The sequence below is a fragment of the Danio rerio genome, chromosome 5, assembly GCF_052040795.2.
Source record: "Danio rerio strain M-AB ecotype USA chromosome 5, GRCz13ab, whole genome shotgun sequence".
NCBI classification, from domain to species: Eukaryota; Metazoa; Chordata; class Actinopteri; order Cypriniformes; family Danionidae; genus Danio; species Danio rerio.
In genome coordinates this window covers 56,858,297-56,876,947 of record NC_141025.1, presented here as the reverse complement: position 1 = coordinate 56,876,947, position 18,651 = coordinate 56,858,297, and the positions used below count along the sequence as shown (strand labels likewise).

The following is an 18,651-nucleotide window of genomic DNA, read 5'->3' as shown; positions in this document are numbered from 1 at the left end:
GCTGAGTTTACACTGCATGATTTTCCAAATCGTCCAATCACCATTGTTTTCACACTGTATGACTATCTGGGGCAGTATCTAGTTGCTGTGTTCACATTGTGTGACTTTACTATAAAAAAAATGGCTGACAACTTTGTCTTGCGCTCAAACTCAAACGCATGAGAAGTGATAAGAAAATAGCCCAGGATTGCGCATTAAATGTCCCTGCACAAGTCTGGTACCCTGTCGCAGTACATCTCAGACTAAACATCAAAAAGCTTCCAAAAAGACAGACGGTGTGTTCCAAATGGAATATATCACCCTCCGAAGGGCACTTCAGAGTGAAAACAAACATGACCACCATATTGAAGTATCGTTTCAAAACCTTTCGGAATGAATGATTTTGTGAAAGGAAGCTGTTTGTTATCACATCAACTGAATGATGAAAACTGAATGCTCAGTTTGACTTCTAAATGTGTGTATAGCATTTTACTGTAGGAAACTACTGTATTATTTATTCATTCATTAATTTTCTTTTGGCTTAGTCCCTTTATTAATCAGGGGTCGCCACAGTGGAATAAACCACCAACTTATCCAGCATATGTTTTACGCAGCGGGTGCCCTTCCAGTCACAACCCAACACTGGAAAACACTTATACACTCTCATTCATACACATACACTATGGCCAATTTAGCTTATTCAATTCACCTATACCACATGTTTTTGAACTTGAACTGCCAACTGACCCAACCAGCAACCTTCTTGCTGTGAAGTGACTGTGCTACCCACTCACCACTGTGACGCTGTAATATTTATGTAAGTTATAAATTAGGGGTGTCAAAATTAATTGTTTATTCGATTTTCGTCTGCATCGCTGTGGAGAATTCGGTAGTGCTTCAGTAATAATCATAACCGGTTATTATGTAATGACATCATTTATCACATATGCATTACTTTATGGCGGTAGCTTACTATGGCAAGGGAGGAGACCGTGAGTATTTAAAACACAACAACTACTTAAAAAGCAGATAACTGTGCACATTCACTGCTTTTGAGTTTGCTGGACAGTCTTTCACTGACATGAAAGTACATAAGAGCCCGGTAGGAGAAATATGAAAGCTGTAAGCTCTCTCTCTTCACTCTCTGTGGCCCCTTTGACCTGCTGGATGTTCGCTATAGGTAACGTTTTATCTCTTCTCTCGGCTGTCACAACAATAACATTACTTGTGGTTCCAGATACGAGCTTGTCTGCAGAGCGAGTTTTCTCCGCCAATCAATCACAACGCTTAATAAGCAAGCAAGACAATATTTACATTTGTTTATTTGCTCTATATAATCATGTTGTTTTGTGCATGTACTTTAGTTTTGTTTGATAAAAAAAAAAATCAACAGGGGGTGAATAATTAAGGGGGATAATATAAATATATTATATTTTTTTCTAGCAAGTTTTTACGCAGCGCATGCCCTTCCAGCCGCAACCCATCTCTATATTTATACAACAGTTCTGTCTGGTTCTTGGCTAATAGCTGTGTGATATTTTGCCAGTAACATCACACAAGGGCCTCTTCACCCTGCACCTCTGTGTATTACTCCGTCCACATACAGCAAGCAGGCTACAGTTTGACAAATATTACTGTTGTTGGACAACAAAATGTACTTTTTGTCAAAAAAATATTTTGTCATGTTTTTTTTTGTCAAAAATGTAGCTGTTTAGATTGCAACTATGCAGTTTATTTGTAAGAATAGTGCCTGCTTTAAAATATATATATACAATTTCTGAGAGCTCGGCGGCGGCCAAAGATGGTTGACGTTGTCTATCCACAAGATGGCGCCAGAACCACATAATAAGCCTTTGCTCAGTGTGTTCTCTTGAGCGCAAATAAAAAGGTAAAAAAACGGAAGCCTTGTGGTTTTTAAGGTGGACCAAATAGAGTCAATAAGAAGCTGCAAATAAGAAGCTGGAATCAGCCTTGTCCCTTCTTATCGCAAACAAAACAGCAGCCTGGTGAGAAATCTCTGTAGACGGATGGCATTTCATGTCACGTTCAGCCTTATAATCTTAAAATGTGAGCAAAATTTGCTGTTTTGTCATCTCCTTAAGGGGGTCGCACACCAGAAGTGCTGCTTCACATTACACTATAGAGAATCATACAAACACTAGCTATAAAGTGACGTTGGTGAATTAGTAACGGCTTCTGCTGTTCTGACGTCAGCTGCAGATGTGAATGAATGGGGGAAGATAGTAGTTCCAAATACAAAAGGGTTTTAGACTCTCTGTGTTTGATATTCTTTTTTATATACAAGATTGTGCCGTCGAACTGTTGTATAAACGCAATATCACATGAGTAGCAGTGTGCTAAGGCTGTATATCAGCACTGGTAGGGCGCTAAGGAACCCGGCCTGTGGCCTCGTGCCAACGCACGCCTCCCACCACTGCTGATATACAGCCATAGCACACTGCTACTCGTGTGATATTGCTCATATATATAATGAAATATATGCGTCCATCCACATAAATGATAATAATTGTAATAAGGTGTACAACCTGCTTATAATCTCATATTTTAACATGTGTCAACTAGTAGACAAAACAAGGCACACGAAGGCACACCTACTTGAACTTCAGATGATGTAGAAGTGCATTCCAAAAAAATAGCTTTTTTATACCCCTACACCCTTCATCTCTTTAAAGCAGTCAACTCGGAGAGTAAACCCTCAGAAGGGATTAGGGCATAGGGATGAGCTCTTCCAAATGCAAAGCAGTGAGAGAAGGAGTCGGAACTCTTTTCACTTAGCATGATTATGAATCGCTGACAGGTCCAGATAGTCAGCATGCCAAATATTTCACAGGCATTGGCGACACATCTGCGATTTTCTCTGCAAATGTCTTTGATAATTCACACAGTGTGACTGTCACTCTTGTGAACAAGCAATGATTTCAGGCATTTATTGGAAATTTCACAAAACCTGTCAGCAACTATCAGGGCTGAAATTATGCAAAAACGGGTTCACACTGCACTTTTTAGTCCACTTACTTTAATACTTATGTATGTGAGCACACAAAGTAAAACTATTAGTCTGTGTTTGAAAATAATATCATTTGAGACATAAAATGTTCATTTTTTTATGAAACTGTCACTGAATAGATACATTTTGAACTTTTCTTATTCCTGGATGGTGCCATGAAATTAAAAGATCAAATGCCATGCAACTTGCATCGCTAGTGGCTGGGCCTTGATTGCGATACACCTCCCCCCTTTCAACCCCAACAGACTGCAAAAAAATTAAAATAAAAACAACGTCATGAAACAGATAGCTTCTTCCAACAATAGAGACGTTAGCCTCAATGCTGTTCTTGTGCGCTGTCCACCCACTTTCAGCTGTTCTCATGCAATTACAAGCCTGAAGTGAGTGATTATATAGCAGCCTGCGTGGACTGATTAGCGACCCGTCTGCATCTGAAAATAAAGACAAATACCAGCTCCAGTGTAGGCTACTAAGCTTTCTGCTCACTGAGAAATTCACAGTACACAAGAGCATGGATCGACTCAAATTTTGAATTTCCTAATCTGATACCAAAACACACATGCTTATCATCTCATTAGGTTTACCTTCATTTGTATTTTAGGCACAGGGTAAACATTTGTCATGCTGATGATGATTAGCTAACACTAGCAAAGCACTAGCATGATTGACAAACACTTGCATTTGGCTGCTTCTTAAATTGCTAAAAAGCTCACATTCCAGCTTTTCCAAAATTAAAAAAAAAGAAACCAAGAGATGGTCTGTCAAACCCTAGCTACAGTTTAAATAAAATAGGCTAATTAAAATGTAACTTTTCAGTTCTATATATAGATTATTGCTAATTTAGATTATTGTTATTACCACACCACATGATTTTTCCCATGAGCCTATGTTGAATATTTCATCACCCCAAAGACAGATCTGTAAAAAACAGATAATTTAATTACAGTTTAATAGACCTTTTTCACAGCGAAATTAAACAATGGAAGCGCCCTTCGAAGTAACAAATCGTTGTTTCCGGTTTCGCTAGGAGTCGCAGAGACAGCCTCAGGGCAGCGGATGACTTTCTTACTGTCAACTTTGCCATAATTTGGACAGGAAAACGTTGTTCGGTGAATGTGTAAAACTGACGTAGTCTAAATAAAACAGAATTTAAAAGATGATACTGATTTGCAATATTTGTGCAGAAAATGTGTCTTACACAAAGCGTTTGCAACTTTAGGTTACAGTATGGTACGCAGCCAACAGCCTAAGATCTGCTCATTCAAGTCATTCGTAAGCAAGATTAACTAGGCTATTTAACATTCAGCAGGATTAGTTTTGTGTCAGTAGTCCCGTCTGTTAACTGTTCTAACCCCCTTCTTCCTTTTTATTCAGAGTAAAATTATAGATTGTTTAATATTATAATATGTATGTATGTATAAATTATAGGTTGTTTAATGCTCGAAAGGTTTTCTCAAGTCTGGAAACATATGTTAGCTCCTACAAAAATAATAAAAATAAATAAATAATTTTTATTATTTATTTGTAGAAGAGCAAATAACATTTTACAAAACAAACATACACATTCCAGGGGGTAATTATAAATAAAATACAAATATACAAAATGTAATATAACATATGTAATAATTAAATACATTGTAGAGTTCACACATTTTTAAAGTGGGTCAGGCTTTCTTGTTTAGAGAGTCTCTGATACTAGTATTATACAAGCATATTTCAGTCATCAATACCTTACAATTTGGTTTCTTATTAGTAAATCTACATTTATGAATGTACAATTTTGTTAACAACATAAGCAAATTAAATATATAAAACTATTTTCCTCTAGATTAGTATAATCAAGTAAAGCCCACATGTACATTTTTCCATAATGATGAAGACGTTTTGAACACAAAATAATTGTTATTATTACATTTTTGCACCTCACCCCAGAAGCTGACTATGTACAATGTCAAAATAAGTGTAAAACCATCTCCTCATATTTAATACAGAAATACAGTTTACATTAATCCCACTTTTAAATGTTTGCAAATAATGCTTTGCTGGATAAAACCTGTGGATAAGTTTATAGGATATTTCTTTAATTTTATTTCTAACATGATATTTCTGTGATAACAGGCACACTTTCCTTTAATTCATCCTTTAATAAAGACATCCAATACAATTAGATATAAGGTACAGTAATGATTTATTTTTTAAAAAGGGTATGAATAGCTTTATCATTACTCTTTATATTTACTGTAAAACAAAATTTGCCAACATAAGATTTAGTAATATCAAAAGACAATGCATTAATACCTCTAAATAACATAAATGAATAACATATCTAAGGGAATTGAACCCATAACAGTTTCAAACTTGCTGGCTATTGCGATTTTGTAATGAGAAAGGACTTCATTGTAAGAAAAGTATACCATCTTTATTATAAAACTGACTAAACAAATTAATTTTGTTGTCAAACCAATTAAAAAAAGAGATTTGCATTTTCATAAATTGTCTATTATTCCAAAATAAACAACATGTGTGTGGGGAGAAATTATGGTTAGATTAATGACCATGATGAGCATTTGTTTGTGGAAGGCAGACAGCTTAACTGGAGTTTTGTCTATATTATAATTACCCATCAAAATAAAACTAAGACCACCAGTCTTTTAAAAAACATGATCTCCGCTTTGAAGTGCATACAGCATATGAACGTACTTCCGCATATTACTTGAAACGACATTCAACCCCTCTAATAATTTTCCCCATGATTTTCTCTGTCCTTCGTCTTTCGGGAAATCGTGGAAATTAAAGTAAGGGTGTAATTTTTTTTGAGTTGGAGCAGCCGGGAACGCTGCAATAACAGCAATGCGATGACTCTGCAATTCTTTTTTACTTCGTTATATTGAAACCGGAAGTTGTGATACGCTGTTTCAGAACCAGGAAGTGTGAAAAAGGCCTATTGCCATTCTAAGATAATATGGAGAAATTTGCCCTACAGAGGTTTTAAACATCTTTTTTGACTAGTGCTGTACAGTTGAACCAATTATGAGCATGTGCGTATTTTGCCTTGAATGTAGTACTGAGAACGTTCGAGGTTACTAAAGTAACCCTTCGTTCCCCGAGGAGGGGAACGGAAGCACTATAAGTGGATTTGATTGTAAAATCCACGCATTGGGAGGTTCGGTTCAGAAGCTACTCGTCTGAAAGAGTATTGAACGGGCCAATTAAGAATGAATTGGCAGCGCAAGCCTGCGCAGGTGAGCGGCATAAGCAATCAACTGAGTATATAAGCTCACCTGGCGCAGCAGACGCTATCCTTTTTAAGCTGAAGAGACTTTCAACAGCTAAGGGACAGTCATTATGGCGACGGAGTATAGTGCTTCCGTTCCCCTCCTCGGGGAACGAAGGGTTACTTTAGTAACCTCGAACGTTCCCCTTCGGGGGGAACTTCAGCACTATAAGTGGATTTGATTGTAAAATCCACGCATTGGGAGCCCATTGAAAGCGCCATAATGACTGCACCTTACCAACACCCCCGATGAGGAGATAGTCAAGCAAGCGTGACGCACCCACATCATGGGGGGCGCGGTCCTCCAACGTGTCCCTGGCCCTAATTTATCCTACTTCAACAGAAGTTTTACGGATTTATATATATTTTTTGGGGTGTCGTGAGCATCTAGATAATTCTAGGAAATACGACAGTACGTTGGGAAGCGTGCAATCCCGATAGGGAGGACGCTGCGGAGGCCATCCGTTACCCAAGGGGGGATAGATGGCAGAATTTACATATGGACTAGCCCTAAAAAGGGGGAGTACGCATAGCAAAAGAGTGGTTAGCGGGGAGGGAAGACACGGGTCCGCCCAGGGGGGGGGGGACTTAACCGTGGCTGAATAAGCATATGGGATCGCCTAGTGGGGACCACGCATAGCAGACACCTTTACCCAAAACGCGGGCTGACCAGCGGGCAGACCTACAACGTAGTGGGCCAGCAAGTGACTCCTCCGCTGAGTCAGTGCTGGGGGCCACGGAGGAATCTGCAGGGCTCACCTGACGGGGAACTTTACTGACAGATAAAAAGGCGCACGTATCTCCGTGTTAGGGAAAATGGCGCAGCAAGCGTGTTTCAACACCCTACCGAGTTGTTTCCTCAATCACCAAGGGTTACCTAATACCCTTGAGGAAACCGGCTCCACTCGCAGATTGTAAAACCTTGCAAATGTGTTGGGTGTCACCCAGCCCGCAGCTCTACAGATGTCTGTTAGAGGGGCGCCGCGTGCGCGCGCTCGAGAGGATGCGAAGCTCCGAGTGGAGTGCGCACGCGCTCTCGGGGGACGCGGCTCATCTCGGCTCTGATAGTGAAAGAAAGGCATCCACAATCTAGTGGGAACTTATTTCGGTACGGCACTTCCCTGCTGCCGACCGCTATAACAGACGAAGAGCTGCTCAGATGATCTAAACTCTGAGTGCGGTCCGGATAATACGCAAAACGCGAACTGGACAATAAATAAGGGCTGGGTCTGCCTCCTCCGAGGGCAGCGCTTGCAGGCTCACTACCTCGTATTAAAACGGAGTGGTAGGAACCTTGGGCACATATCGCGGGCGGGGTCTCATACGTGAGAGAAGCCAGCCCAATTACAGGCACGAGTCACTGACCGAAAAATGCCTCCGGGTCCCCGACCCTCTAATCGATATCAACGCGACCAGCAGAGCTGTCTTCAGGGACAGAAATATACTGAGTCGAGGATCGAAGGGATCTGACGCGGCTTGTGTAGCGAGGGCGAGATCCTAAGAGGGCATGAAGGGGGGCGGGGTGGATTAATTCGCTTAACGCCCCTGAGGAACCGGATGATGAGGTTATGCGTTCCCACGGTGCTGCCAGCCACCGCGTTATGAGAGCGGAGATGGCAGCCACGTAACCTTGAGTGTGGAGGGCGACAGCCTGCTCTCCAACTTCTCTCGGCGTAAAGAAAGCACAACGCTGATCTGGCAAATTACGGGGGTCTTCTCAGCGAGAGACACACCATTCAGTGAATAGACTTCACGTCAGGGCATAGGCGCGCTCGGGGAGGGGGCTCTAGCCCGAGTGACGGTATTAGCCACCGCAATCGGAGGTTACCTAAGTCTTCCTCGCGTCTAAAAATCTCTTCAAAGATCGGCGAGGGTGCCAGGTGGTGCCCTGTCCCTGAGAGAGTAGGTGCTCTCTCGAAGGGACTGCCAGGGGAGGGCTATCGCGAGGGAGAGCTCTGACATCCAGGTCCGGTTGAGCCAGAGGGGCGCAACCAGCAACCTGTTCCTCGTCCTCCCTGACCATGCACAGTAACTGCGCGAGCAGGCTCACTGGGGGAAACGCGTATTGCGCGTGCCCCGAGGCCAGCTGTAAGCCAGTGCATCCGTGCCGAGAGCACTCGGTCAGGGAAAGAACAACTGGCAATGAGCGATCTCGGGGGAAGCAACAGATCGATCTGGGCTTCCCCGAATCGCGCCCATATCAGCTGAACAGACTCGGGGTGGAGTCTCCATGCTCCAGGACGCAAGGCTGCCGTGAGAGCGCATCGGCTGCACGGTTGAGCTTGCCTGAATATGAATGGCGTGCAGCGATTTCAGCCGCGGATGACTCCAGAGGAGCAGACGGCGGGCGAGCTGAGACATGCGGCGAGAGCGCATACCCCCTATACGGCTGATATACGCCACCGCCGCCGTACTGTCCGTCCTGACCAGCACGTGTTGCCGCTCCAACACCGGAAAAAAACGGTGGAGAGCGGGGAACACTGCCAACAGCTCCAGGCGATATGCCAATGCAACTGGGTACCTTTCCACAGGTCCGCAGCCGCATGCCCGCAACGCACAGCCCCCCAGCCCGTGTTGGAAGCGTCTGCTGAAACGACAACAAGACTGGACGCCTGTTCTAGAGACACCCAGGCCTGTAGGAACGAGGGGTCGCTCCAAGGGCTGAGGGCGCGGCGACACAGCGCAGTAACAGAGACTCGGTGTGCGCGCGCGTGCCATGCGCGTCTGGGGACTCGATCGTGAAGCCAGTGCTGAAGTGGTCTCATATAGAATAATCCGAGCGGCATGAAGCGGCTGCGGATGCCATATGCCCCAGGAGCCTCTGAAATTGTTTCAGTGGGACCACTATTTTACTGTCGAGCTCTCTCAGACAGTACAGCATCAGCTGAGCGCGCTCTCCGGAGAGGCGCGCTGCCATGGTGACCGAGTCCAGCTCCAGCCCGAGAGAAGAGATCCTCTGCACGGGGGCGAGTTTGCTCTTTTCTCGGTTGACCTGAAACCCCCACAGGTGGAAGTGCCAGAGCACTTTGTCTCTGTGCATAATCAACTCTGTGCATAATCAAAAGAGAGGGCAATTCAGCCAGTCGTAAAGAAATTGAGTATGCAGATGCCCGCGAGCCGAAGGGGCGCTGAGGCACCCTCCGCGGGCTTGGTGAGGACCCGCGGAGACAGAGAGAGCCCGAAGGGGAGGGCTTTGTATTGCCAAGCTCGACCTTCAAACGCAAACCGCAGAAACTGTCGGTGGCGAGGAAGAGTGGAGACATGGAAATACGCGTCCATCAGGTCTAATGCTGCAGACCAACCCAGAGGACGAACGCACCGGAGGATGCGCTTCTGCGTGAGCATTCTGAACGGCAGCTTGTGCAGGCAGCGGTTCAAAACGCGCAGATCTAGGATTGGCCGTGACCCACCGCTCTTTTTGGGCACGATGAAGCGTGGGCTGTAAAACCCGCTCTCCATCTCGGCTGGAGGGAGCGGCTCGATTGCATCCTTCGCCAGGAGGACAGCAATCTCCTCTCGCAAGACAGGGGCGGACAGGGGGCTGACCCTGGTGAATACACACCCGTGACTTGGGGGGCCGTTTCGCGAACTGAATCGCATAGCCGAGTCTGATTGTGCGTATGAGCCACCGCGAAGAGCTGGCCCGCGCTAACCAGGCAGGCAGAGCTCTCGCTAATGGACTCATCGCTACAATCGCTGACGTACCAGCAGTGGGGCAGCGCGGAGTGGGTGTGCTGATCCGGGAAGCTCGCGGGTCCCACGGAAAAGCTGGAGGTGGGATATTTGCTCTCACTCCAAACCCGAGCTCCGGAGGGGAGGCTCGAGGGGTGGGAGAAAGGAGACCGTCCTCCCAGCGCTCGTGAGCCACTGGCGAAACGCACCGAATCTGCAAGCTAGAAAGCATAGCGTCCCAGACTGGCAGATTTCGGGCTGTCACATCTGGGGAAGTGAAAAGTGCCCTTTCATAATGTTTTCATGGCAGTAAAAAGTGCCGTTGGAAATGGGGCCCCGCCCTCCAGCGGGGAAAGAGCAAGTTCCCTCTTCTCCAGATGGCCTGTCCCAGGGGCGCTTCGCGGTCCGTTGCCGGACTTAGCGGCGTTCTGGGCAGGGGGGCTGCCTGCTTCCGAGGTGCCCGACGCGCTCGCTTCGCCTTAGGCGTGTGCGGGGGCGGAGCAGCTCTCGTAGGCGGACGCCTTCGGCGAGGAGCAGGTATGAATGGCACGGCGGGCGGAGCGGGCTACGGACCGCCGATAAGACATCACCCACCAACTGCTCTCTCACCGCCTTGAATTCCTGGGTGAATTCACAGACAGTGTCGCCGAACCTGGCTGGGGATATGGGGAAGTCAAGAAAGCGGACTTTGTCGACTTTGCGCATATCAGCCAGGGGTGGCGCTCCTGGACCACTAATGTGGACATCGTCCTCCCCAACGCACACGCAGCGGACTCAGTAGTCCGAAGAGCTAAGTCGGCGGCGGTGCGAAGCTCGTAAGCCTGGGTTGGACCCACCCTCGTGCAGCTCGGCCAGCGCCTGCGCTTGGTAGCGCTGGTAGGTGGCTATCGCATGCAAGGCGGAAGCAGCCTGGCCCGCAGCTATGTAAGCTCTAGCTCCGAGGGAGGTAGATAACTTACAGGCTTTGGATGGGAGACGAGGCGGACCCCGCCAAGAAGAGGCGCCGCGCGGATTTACCGCCATCGCGCACTCAACCTGAGGAATCGCCACATACCCCCTGGCTGTTTCACCGTCAAGAGTGGTTAGGGTGGAGGAACACGCAGCACGAGCAGAAAAAAAGTGCTTTACAAGACCGCGTGAGCCTACTGTGCACCTCCGGGAAGAAGGGAACGCCCCTCTAGTCGGTCCGGCCGCGGAGCTGGGGGATAAACCATCTCCAACCCACGGCCGAAGCAGCCCGGGAAAGCACGGCTAACATGTCCGTTTCAGGATCCGTAGTGACAGCGCTCACCAGCCCGAAGGGGGCGAGCGGGTCTGGATCATCATCGGACAATGAAAGCCCACCCTCCGATGCCGCGGTGGACATCTGGTCTCCGGTGTCATCGGGCGTAAGGGCTACCATCTGTTAGACGGATCGCTTCCTCCGCCCGAAGCTTGGATGGAGCGCTTAGAGGAGCGGGAGGTCCGCGGGCCCGTGGGCGACGGATTATCTCTCGCTGAAACCCTCAGATCTGCCCGAGTGCCCGCTGCAGAGCAGGGGACAACTGGGGTGGTTCGCCTTTTTGCAAAGGCTAACCGCGATCTTGCGCAACAGTCATGGCATCGCAATGACGACATGAACTGCCCGCGAGCAGCGCATTAACATGCTGGACCCCCAGACATGTAACACAGTGCCCGCGCCCATCATCCGAGGACAGGAAACCACCGCATCCAGAAACGCACAGTCGGAGCGCCGTCCTGATAAGGACGTGCTGCACGACTGTGTTGCTCTTTCTGTGAAGTTTGCAACTTTATACGCACCGCTCTGGAGGACCGGACCCAAAGAACGCCAGGCAAGGGAGAAACCCAGCTCGACCGTCTGCCACTGCGTGTACACACTCTGGACCGGGAGAATGCTCTCGTTCGCTCAGAATCGCTGGTCACAGCAGGAGGAACCCTCATCGACTCGATCAGAAAGTCTCTGAAGCGAAAAGGATAGCGTCTGCTGCGCCAGGTGAGCTTATATACTCAGTTGATTGCTTATGCCGCTCACCTGCGCAGGCTTGCGCTGCCAATTCATTCTTAATTGGCCCGTTCAATACTCTTTCAGACGAGTAGCTTCTGAACCGAACCTCCCAATGCGTGGATTTTACAATCAAATCCACTTATAGTGCTGAAGTTCCCCCCGAAGGGGAACTAAAATTAACTGTGGACGTGGAATATCATTTAAGAGCTCTGGTGCTCTTATTCTCATTACTATGGTAACAGCAACTTCATGATCGGTACATTTCTCTACAGGAATATGTGTAGTCACCAGATATTCACTGCTTATAAACAGTATGTGTCCTGGCTTACGCAGAGGAGTGTAATGTACCAACCTCAGAGTTCATTATACATTTGTACAGATGTATGTACAGTTAAAGTTAGAATTATTCACTCTCCTGATTTTTTTTTCTTTTTCAATTATTTTCCCAATGATGTTCAACAGACCAAAGTATTTTCTATAATATTTTTCATTATAGGATAGATATTTTTATATATTTTATTAAGTCTTATTTGTTTTAATTTGGCCATAAAAACTGTTTTTAATAAAATAGCCCCCTCAAGCAATATTCTTTTTAATTGTCTACAGAATAAAACATCATTATACAATGACTTGCCTAATTACCCTAAATTATTAGTTAATAAAACTATTATGTTTAGAAATGTTGAAAAAATCCATTTTTGAATAAAAATAAACAGGGGGGCTAATAATTCAGGAAAGCTAATAATCCTGACTTCAACTGTATGTACATTTGAAAATGAATGATATTTTGTTTTACTTACCAAACCTACAGTTGAAATCAGAATTATTACCCCCACCCCTCGTTTATTTTTTTTTTTTTTAATTCTGTTTAACAAAGAGAAGGTTTTTTTTCAACACATTTCTAAACATAATAGATTTAATAACTCATCTCTAATTACTGATTTATTTTAGCTTTGCTATGATGACAGTAATTAATATTTGACTAGATATTTTTAAGACACTTCTATACAGCTTGAATTAACTAGGTTAATTGGGGAACTAGGCAGGCTGGGGTAATTGGGCAAGTTATTGTATTACGATGGTTTGTTCTTTAGTTTATTAAAAAAAGGCGCTAATAATATTGACCCTAAAATGTTTGTTTTTTTTAATTAAAAACTGCTTTTATTCTAGCCGGAATAAAACAAATAAGACTTTCTCCAGAAGAAAAAACATTATGTAACATACTGTGAAAATATCCTTGCTCTGTTAAACATAATTTGTGAAATATTTAAAAAAGATAAAAAAAAATACTCAAAGGGGGTTAAATAATTCGGATTTCAATTGTAGGTTAACCTCAGATTTGTTTAGGAATTCTAAAGTGTAGAGCACAGGGAACGGCGTTCATCCTTACAGCCACTCTGAGCGAACGATTGTATAACATGTGTAACACACACACACGGGAAGCTGACAGTGGAAGCCCACTGTCAATTTTCTTGCTTGAAATTACACGTTTGTGTGTGGCCAATTGGCCTTGTTCTGAAAGTGTGTGGGAGTATGAGAGCGCTTGAAGCCTTTTATCCACGCAGCCTTCGTGGATCGCTCTGCTTTGTGCATCCATCACTTCCATGTTTTACATTCCCCATCTTGGAAAAGTACAGCACAAGGTATAGATGAAAATATGTCTAAAATACATCTAACAAGTGAAAGAAACTGCAGAAAAATATTTTTTTTAGAAAGACCGGCACTGAATAAGAATAGGATTATTTGCTTTGAAGGATTTTGATGATTTTCTGAATCTCTTATGACTGTGAGCTCAACAGAATGTGTGCAGCATTTACTGTGGACCTTTTTTCCCTCTCTCTTCTTCTCCTTCTCGCTCTTTCCTCCCTCCTTATTTGCTCTCGGTTTCACACCCACACAAACACATTCACTGGCAGCGACTGTCGTCATTTCATCAATAACATTTGACTGGCTTAAAGTGCAGGAAATATCTTGAGATGTACTGAGGACAGTTATGTGTTTGTGAACATCCAGTTCTGACCATCTCATTTAGAATTTTTTTTCTTACCTCTTACATTACAACATTTGAGCTGTTTACTTGATCCATGACTAAACACAAGTCAACTCGATCTTGGTTCCTTGCATTAAATTCACACAGTGTGAAGCCAGTTATTTCTGCAGAATTTAATGGAGACATTCACAGTTTAATACAACCCCTGATACTTGTAGTATGTTATATTAAATTTAAGACTGTCTGGTGGTTACTGTTTTTTACCTAATTTATTACACAATGTTGCAGTTAATCAATCTGATTGATTCCCAAATTAGAATAAGTAAATCTTTTTTTTATTATTCATTCAATTCATTCAAATTCATTCGACTCATTCAGCAATCAGTGAAGCAAACAGCTCTTTATAAGAATAGCTCATTGAATCATTGATTCACCTAAATTGTCGAAATGGGTTCATTTAGAGATGAAAAAAAAAGATCAATGATGCACAACAGTACACAAGCAGCTTTACATGTGATATTTTTTGTTCACTAAACTTTGCTAAAACAGAGCAAAAATATTGAGCCCTATTATACACCCGGCGCAATAAGGCACAAGACGTGTTTGGTTTTTGTTGCAATTTTCAGACCAGCGCAGCAGTAATTTTGCCCCATGTTATTTAAATAGCAAATATTTTTGCACCATTTTGTGGACTCGTGGGTGTTCCGGTCTAAAATGGAGGTGTGTTAAGGCGCATTGTTGGCACATTGTTGTTAAATTAGCCATTTTCTGGAAATTGAAACTGAATTTGTAAATATTTTTAAAAAACAAATCTTAGCACTCAACAAACAAAATTAAATATGTAGTCTTACGGATGTTTTCAGTGGAGTGAGTTTCCACCATTTCCTTTTCCACAAAATGATAGGAGTAAAGTAAAGAGGCCGAATAGAGAAGGCTCATTCTTTATCCTCATGCTGCAGATGGTCTGTTTAACTGTTTTCTCACTAGTGAAGCTTCAGTTTTTCCACTTACAAAGTTTGCCATGTGAGCAGCAAATGTGCAATTGCTCAACGCAGCTGACTCTTAAAGAAAATAGAGAAATGCGAGTCTGATTGGTTAAATGTATGTTATGCTCTAAACACACCACACAAGAGATTGCGATGACATATGATGACGTGTGCAGGTGCACTAGTGGCATTCGATTTGTTAGGGGTAAATCTTGAACCCCTTCCCTTTACACTCTGTTTCAAGGGGTAGGGCTTCAAAAAAAAATTGGGATTGGGCCTTAGTTTGGTGGTTTGTTAGGTGATCTGTACAGCAAGCCCTTAATTCTTATCAATGTGTCTGAAAAGGATGTCTGATCTGAAACTTACTAAACATATCTGAAGTAACATATTTCAGACATATTTTAAACAGTCATTAGAAATGAGTTATTAAACCTATATGTTTAGATTTAAAATGTGTTGTCTCAGAAATTGAGAGAAAATTAAACAGGAGGCTAATGATTCAGGAGGGTTAATTATTCTGACTTCAAATGTATACCTGCATTCAAATGGCTTGATCAAGCAGTAATTCCCCTGCATCAAGTTATAGTAACTCATTATTCATTCATTCATTCATTCATTCATTTTCTTGTCGGCTTAGTCCCTTTATTAATCCGGGGTTGCCACAGTGGAATGAACCGCCAACTTATCCAGCAAGTTTATACGCAGCGGATGCCCTTCCAGCCACAACCTATTTCTGGGAAATAGTAACTCATTAACTTTATCAAAACATTTTATATTTTACACATGCTTAAATAATTTGTTAGGGTGAATTAATACAGAGATTCATCTTTCTTCAGTGGATGTTTAAACAACAGTTTAAAAAAAACAGATTTATTAAATAGGAGACAGATCTGAAGAATGAATACTGCATGAGTTGCAGATTACCAAAACTGAGATCAGGACACGGCTAACTAATCTGAAAGATCACTATTTTCTGTCTACAAAATGATATTCATTCAGAAATAAGAAACAATCAGAGCTGTTACTAGTAAATTTGAATCATTAAGATAAAATCTCTTTCTTTCATATCCAGTCATGTAATTATGTTATCAATTAAATCAGGTGATGCACCTACACGTTACTGTCCTTTCCACAATCAACCAGCCTTGAAATAAATCAAAAGTCATCTTAGTTTATCTATAGACGAGACAAACAGAAATCCACTCAGTCGCAACAGAAAAGAACACTAGTTAACAATAGCAACAGTGAAAAAATATCAGAGGCTACTCCAAGGCCATCGAATCTGTAATCATAAAGATCATTTACATGTATTCATTGAGCTGACGCTTCAATCCAAAGTGACTTACAAGTGAGGGAAAGATAACAATAGCAAGAAATAGATCACACCGTTTGCCCTGCTATTGCTGTTGACCCACTGTTTCTGTTTCATGCTGTTTTCAGTCTCAAGGCCGGATCGTTCCTTGTATCGCACACATGTGTGTTTCACAGGCTTTTCTGAAAAGTTGTTTTCTTCTTTCTCATCTCACAGGCAATAATAAACAGCACTATCACCCCGAACATGTCCTTCACAAAGACATCTCAAAAGTTTGGCCAGTGGGCTGACAGCCGTGCCAACACAGTGTATGGGCTGGGTTTCTCCTCCGAGCATCATCTGGCCAAGGTGGGTGGATTTCTATCTCTCTCTCTCTTCCGGTCTTTCTATCCCTCATTTTCTTGCCTGTGTCTCTGGGGGTCTTGTTCTGCCTCTCTCTCGCTCTCTTCCACCCCCTGTGTTTGTGAGCTGGGGAACACCTACACACTGTGCCCTAATGAGAAGCTGTACAGTCATGGGCGCGTGGGAGGCTTCTTCTGTGCAGTGCTTTCCTTTCTCTCTCTCTCTCTCTCTCTCTCTCTCTCTCTCTCTCTCTCTCTCCCTCTCTCCTCTGCATTATGATGATGCACTGTCAAAAAAGCTCGCCACCTCTTGTCTTCCTCTGCTCTCCTTCTGTTTCATTCCCGCTCACATTTCTCTTTATCTAGGTCCTTTGCTTTTGCTGAGACAAATAGAAGTAAACAGAAGTATAATGATCATGTATATAGGCTCATAACGGTGTCAGATTTACTTCTTGTAAATAATCAAAGGAAGCTTTTATCATGGTATATGGTATTATCATGATATTAAAAGGTAACTTTAATGCGTAGGATAGCAAAAATGACTTGGTGTGTTGTTTTATGTTATATTAATACACAGTGACGAAATGTTTTACCCAAATTAAATTGCAAAAGGATTCTAAAGCTGTACACTGTAAAACCAAAAAAGTTATGGTTACTCTAACCATTTGAGAAGACCGATTCCAACAAACCATTTATGTTCAAAAACTTATCCTAATGAGTGCTGTGAACTTAATCCATTTGAGAAAATCAAGCAAATTGAGCAGAGTAAAACCCAATTAATGAAGAGAACTTAAACCGACTGACCAATGTAAAACCTAATAAGTTAAGTCAACTCAAACCGTTTGGGGAAACCGATTGCTATAAACCATTAAAAAACTAATCTGTGAATTTAAGCAAATGCGCTTATGACGCGATGCAACTGGCCCTTAAAGGAAATGGGAGGTGAGACTCTGATTAGTTTATTCTCAAAACACAACTATAACTCATTAAGAAAATAACTTCAACCCTTTTGGACCATGCGCCACGGCAAAGTGGATTTTTCCATCCTTATATTAGCAAAAATGGATTCTGACACCCCCTGAAAGCGTTTGCACCCTGCGCTCTGCATTTTGTGCATGGATCGTCAAAATAGAGCCCAATATTTTAGCCTGTAGTAGGCCAGATTAACATGTAAGAAATGTTGACTGTTAACTTCCAATTAAGTCTCCAAACTTTTTCTATTGTTGTAAACACCACTGCAAATACAATGGGAATTTTTGTTTTAGAAAGTTTTAGTAATAAATAACTCATCATAATATTTTGAATTTCCAACAATATTAATATTGTGCATGTTCATTAAATGTTCCTGATGCTTATCATTTTATTTTGTGGATCAAGAAATAAAAGCCCAACCACCACAGATCTGTCAATTAACACTTTCCTTTGTTTTGTCATTTACCTTGATATTTATTTATGCTTTTTATTTCCATTATGGGAGCTTAAGCTCTGCACTGTCCACTTATGATGATGAAAATTTAACCCAGGTTTGACATTTTTTGTAGTTTGAAGCATTTTATTGTATAGGAAATGATATATTAAAAAAAACATACAATAGGAGTACTATTTAGCAGCTAATTGCCTTTTTTGTAACATAATGTATCTGACCAACCAAGATAATATATTGTTTTACAAAAATAGGAAATAAAAAAAGTTCATATAAAACATTTCAAAACCATAATTAAACTGGAAACATGACTGACAAAATATAGGAAACTGCTAATAATAATTATAATGATTTTAAGTGTCATGCAAAAGCACGATGGAAAAGTTATATATACAGTTGTTATGTTAAAATATTATTTCCATGTAACTATGTTAGAAACATTATTATTAAGCATTTATTAATATTAATTTCAACTGAAGCTAATAATAATAATAATTTTTAAAGTATCATAAAGCACAGTGGAAAGGTTAAATCAGTTATTACATTGTTACATACTTTCTAGTTTTACTACATTAGAAATATTATTATTAAGCATTTATTAATATTTAATTTTAACATAAGCTAATACTAACACTACTACC

The 18,651-nt window shown here is 42.5% G+C and overlaps 1 protein-coding gene across 6 annotated transcripts in view; it reads left to right on the top strand.

Moving 5' to 3' along the window:
• The window catches only part of homer1b (homer scaffold protein 1b), a 61,233-nt gene that overhangs the window by 19,687 nt on the left and 22,895 nt on the right, over nucleotides 1–18,651 (top strand). For all 6 annotated transcript variants that reach the window (XR_015490112.1, XM_087251657.1, NM_001326290.2 and 3 more), the window contains one exon: nucleotides 16,463–16,594. Coding sequence is in view for 5 of the 6 variants with exons in the window: in NM_001326290.2 (NP_001313219.1) it covers nucleotides 16,463–16,594 (132 nt within the window). In the remaining variant the exon portion in view is untranslated. The remainder of the gene's footprint in view (nucleotides 1–16,462; nucleotides 16,595–18,651) is intronic.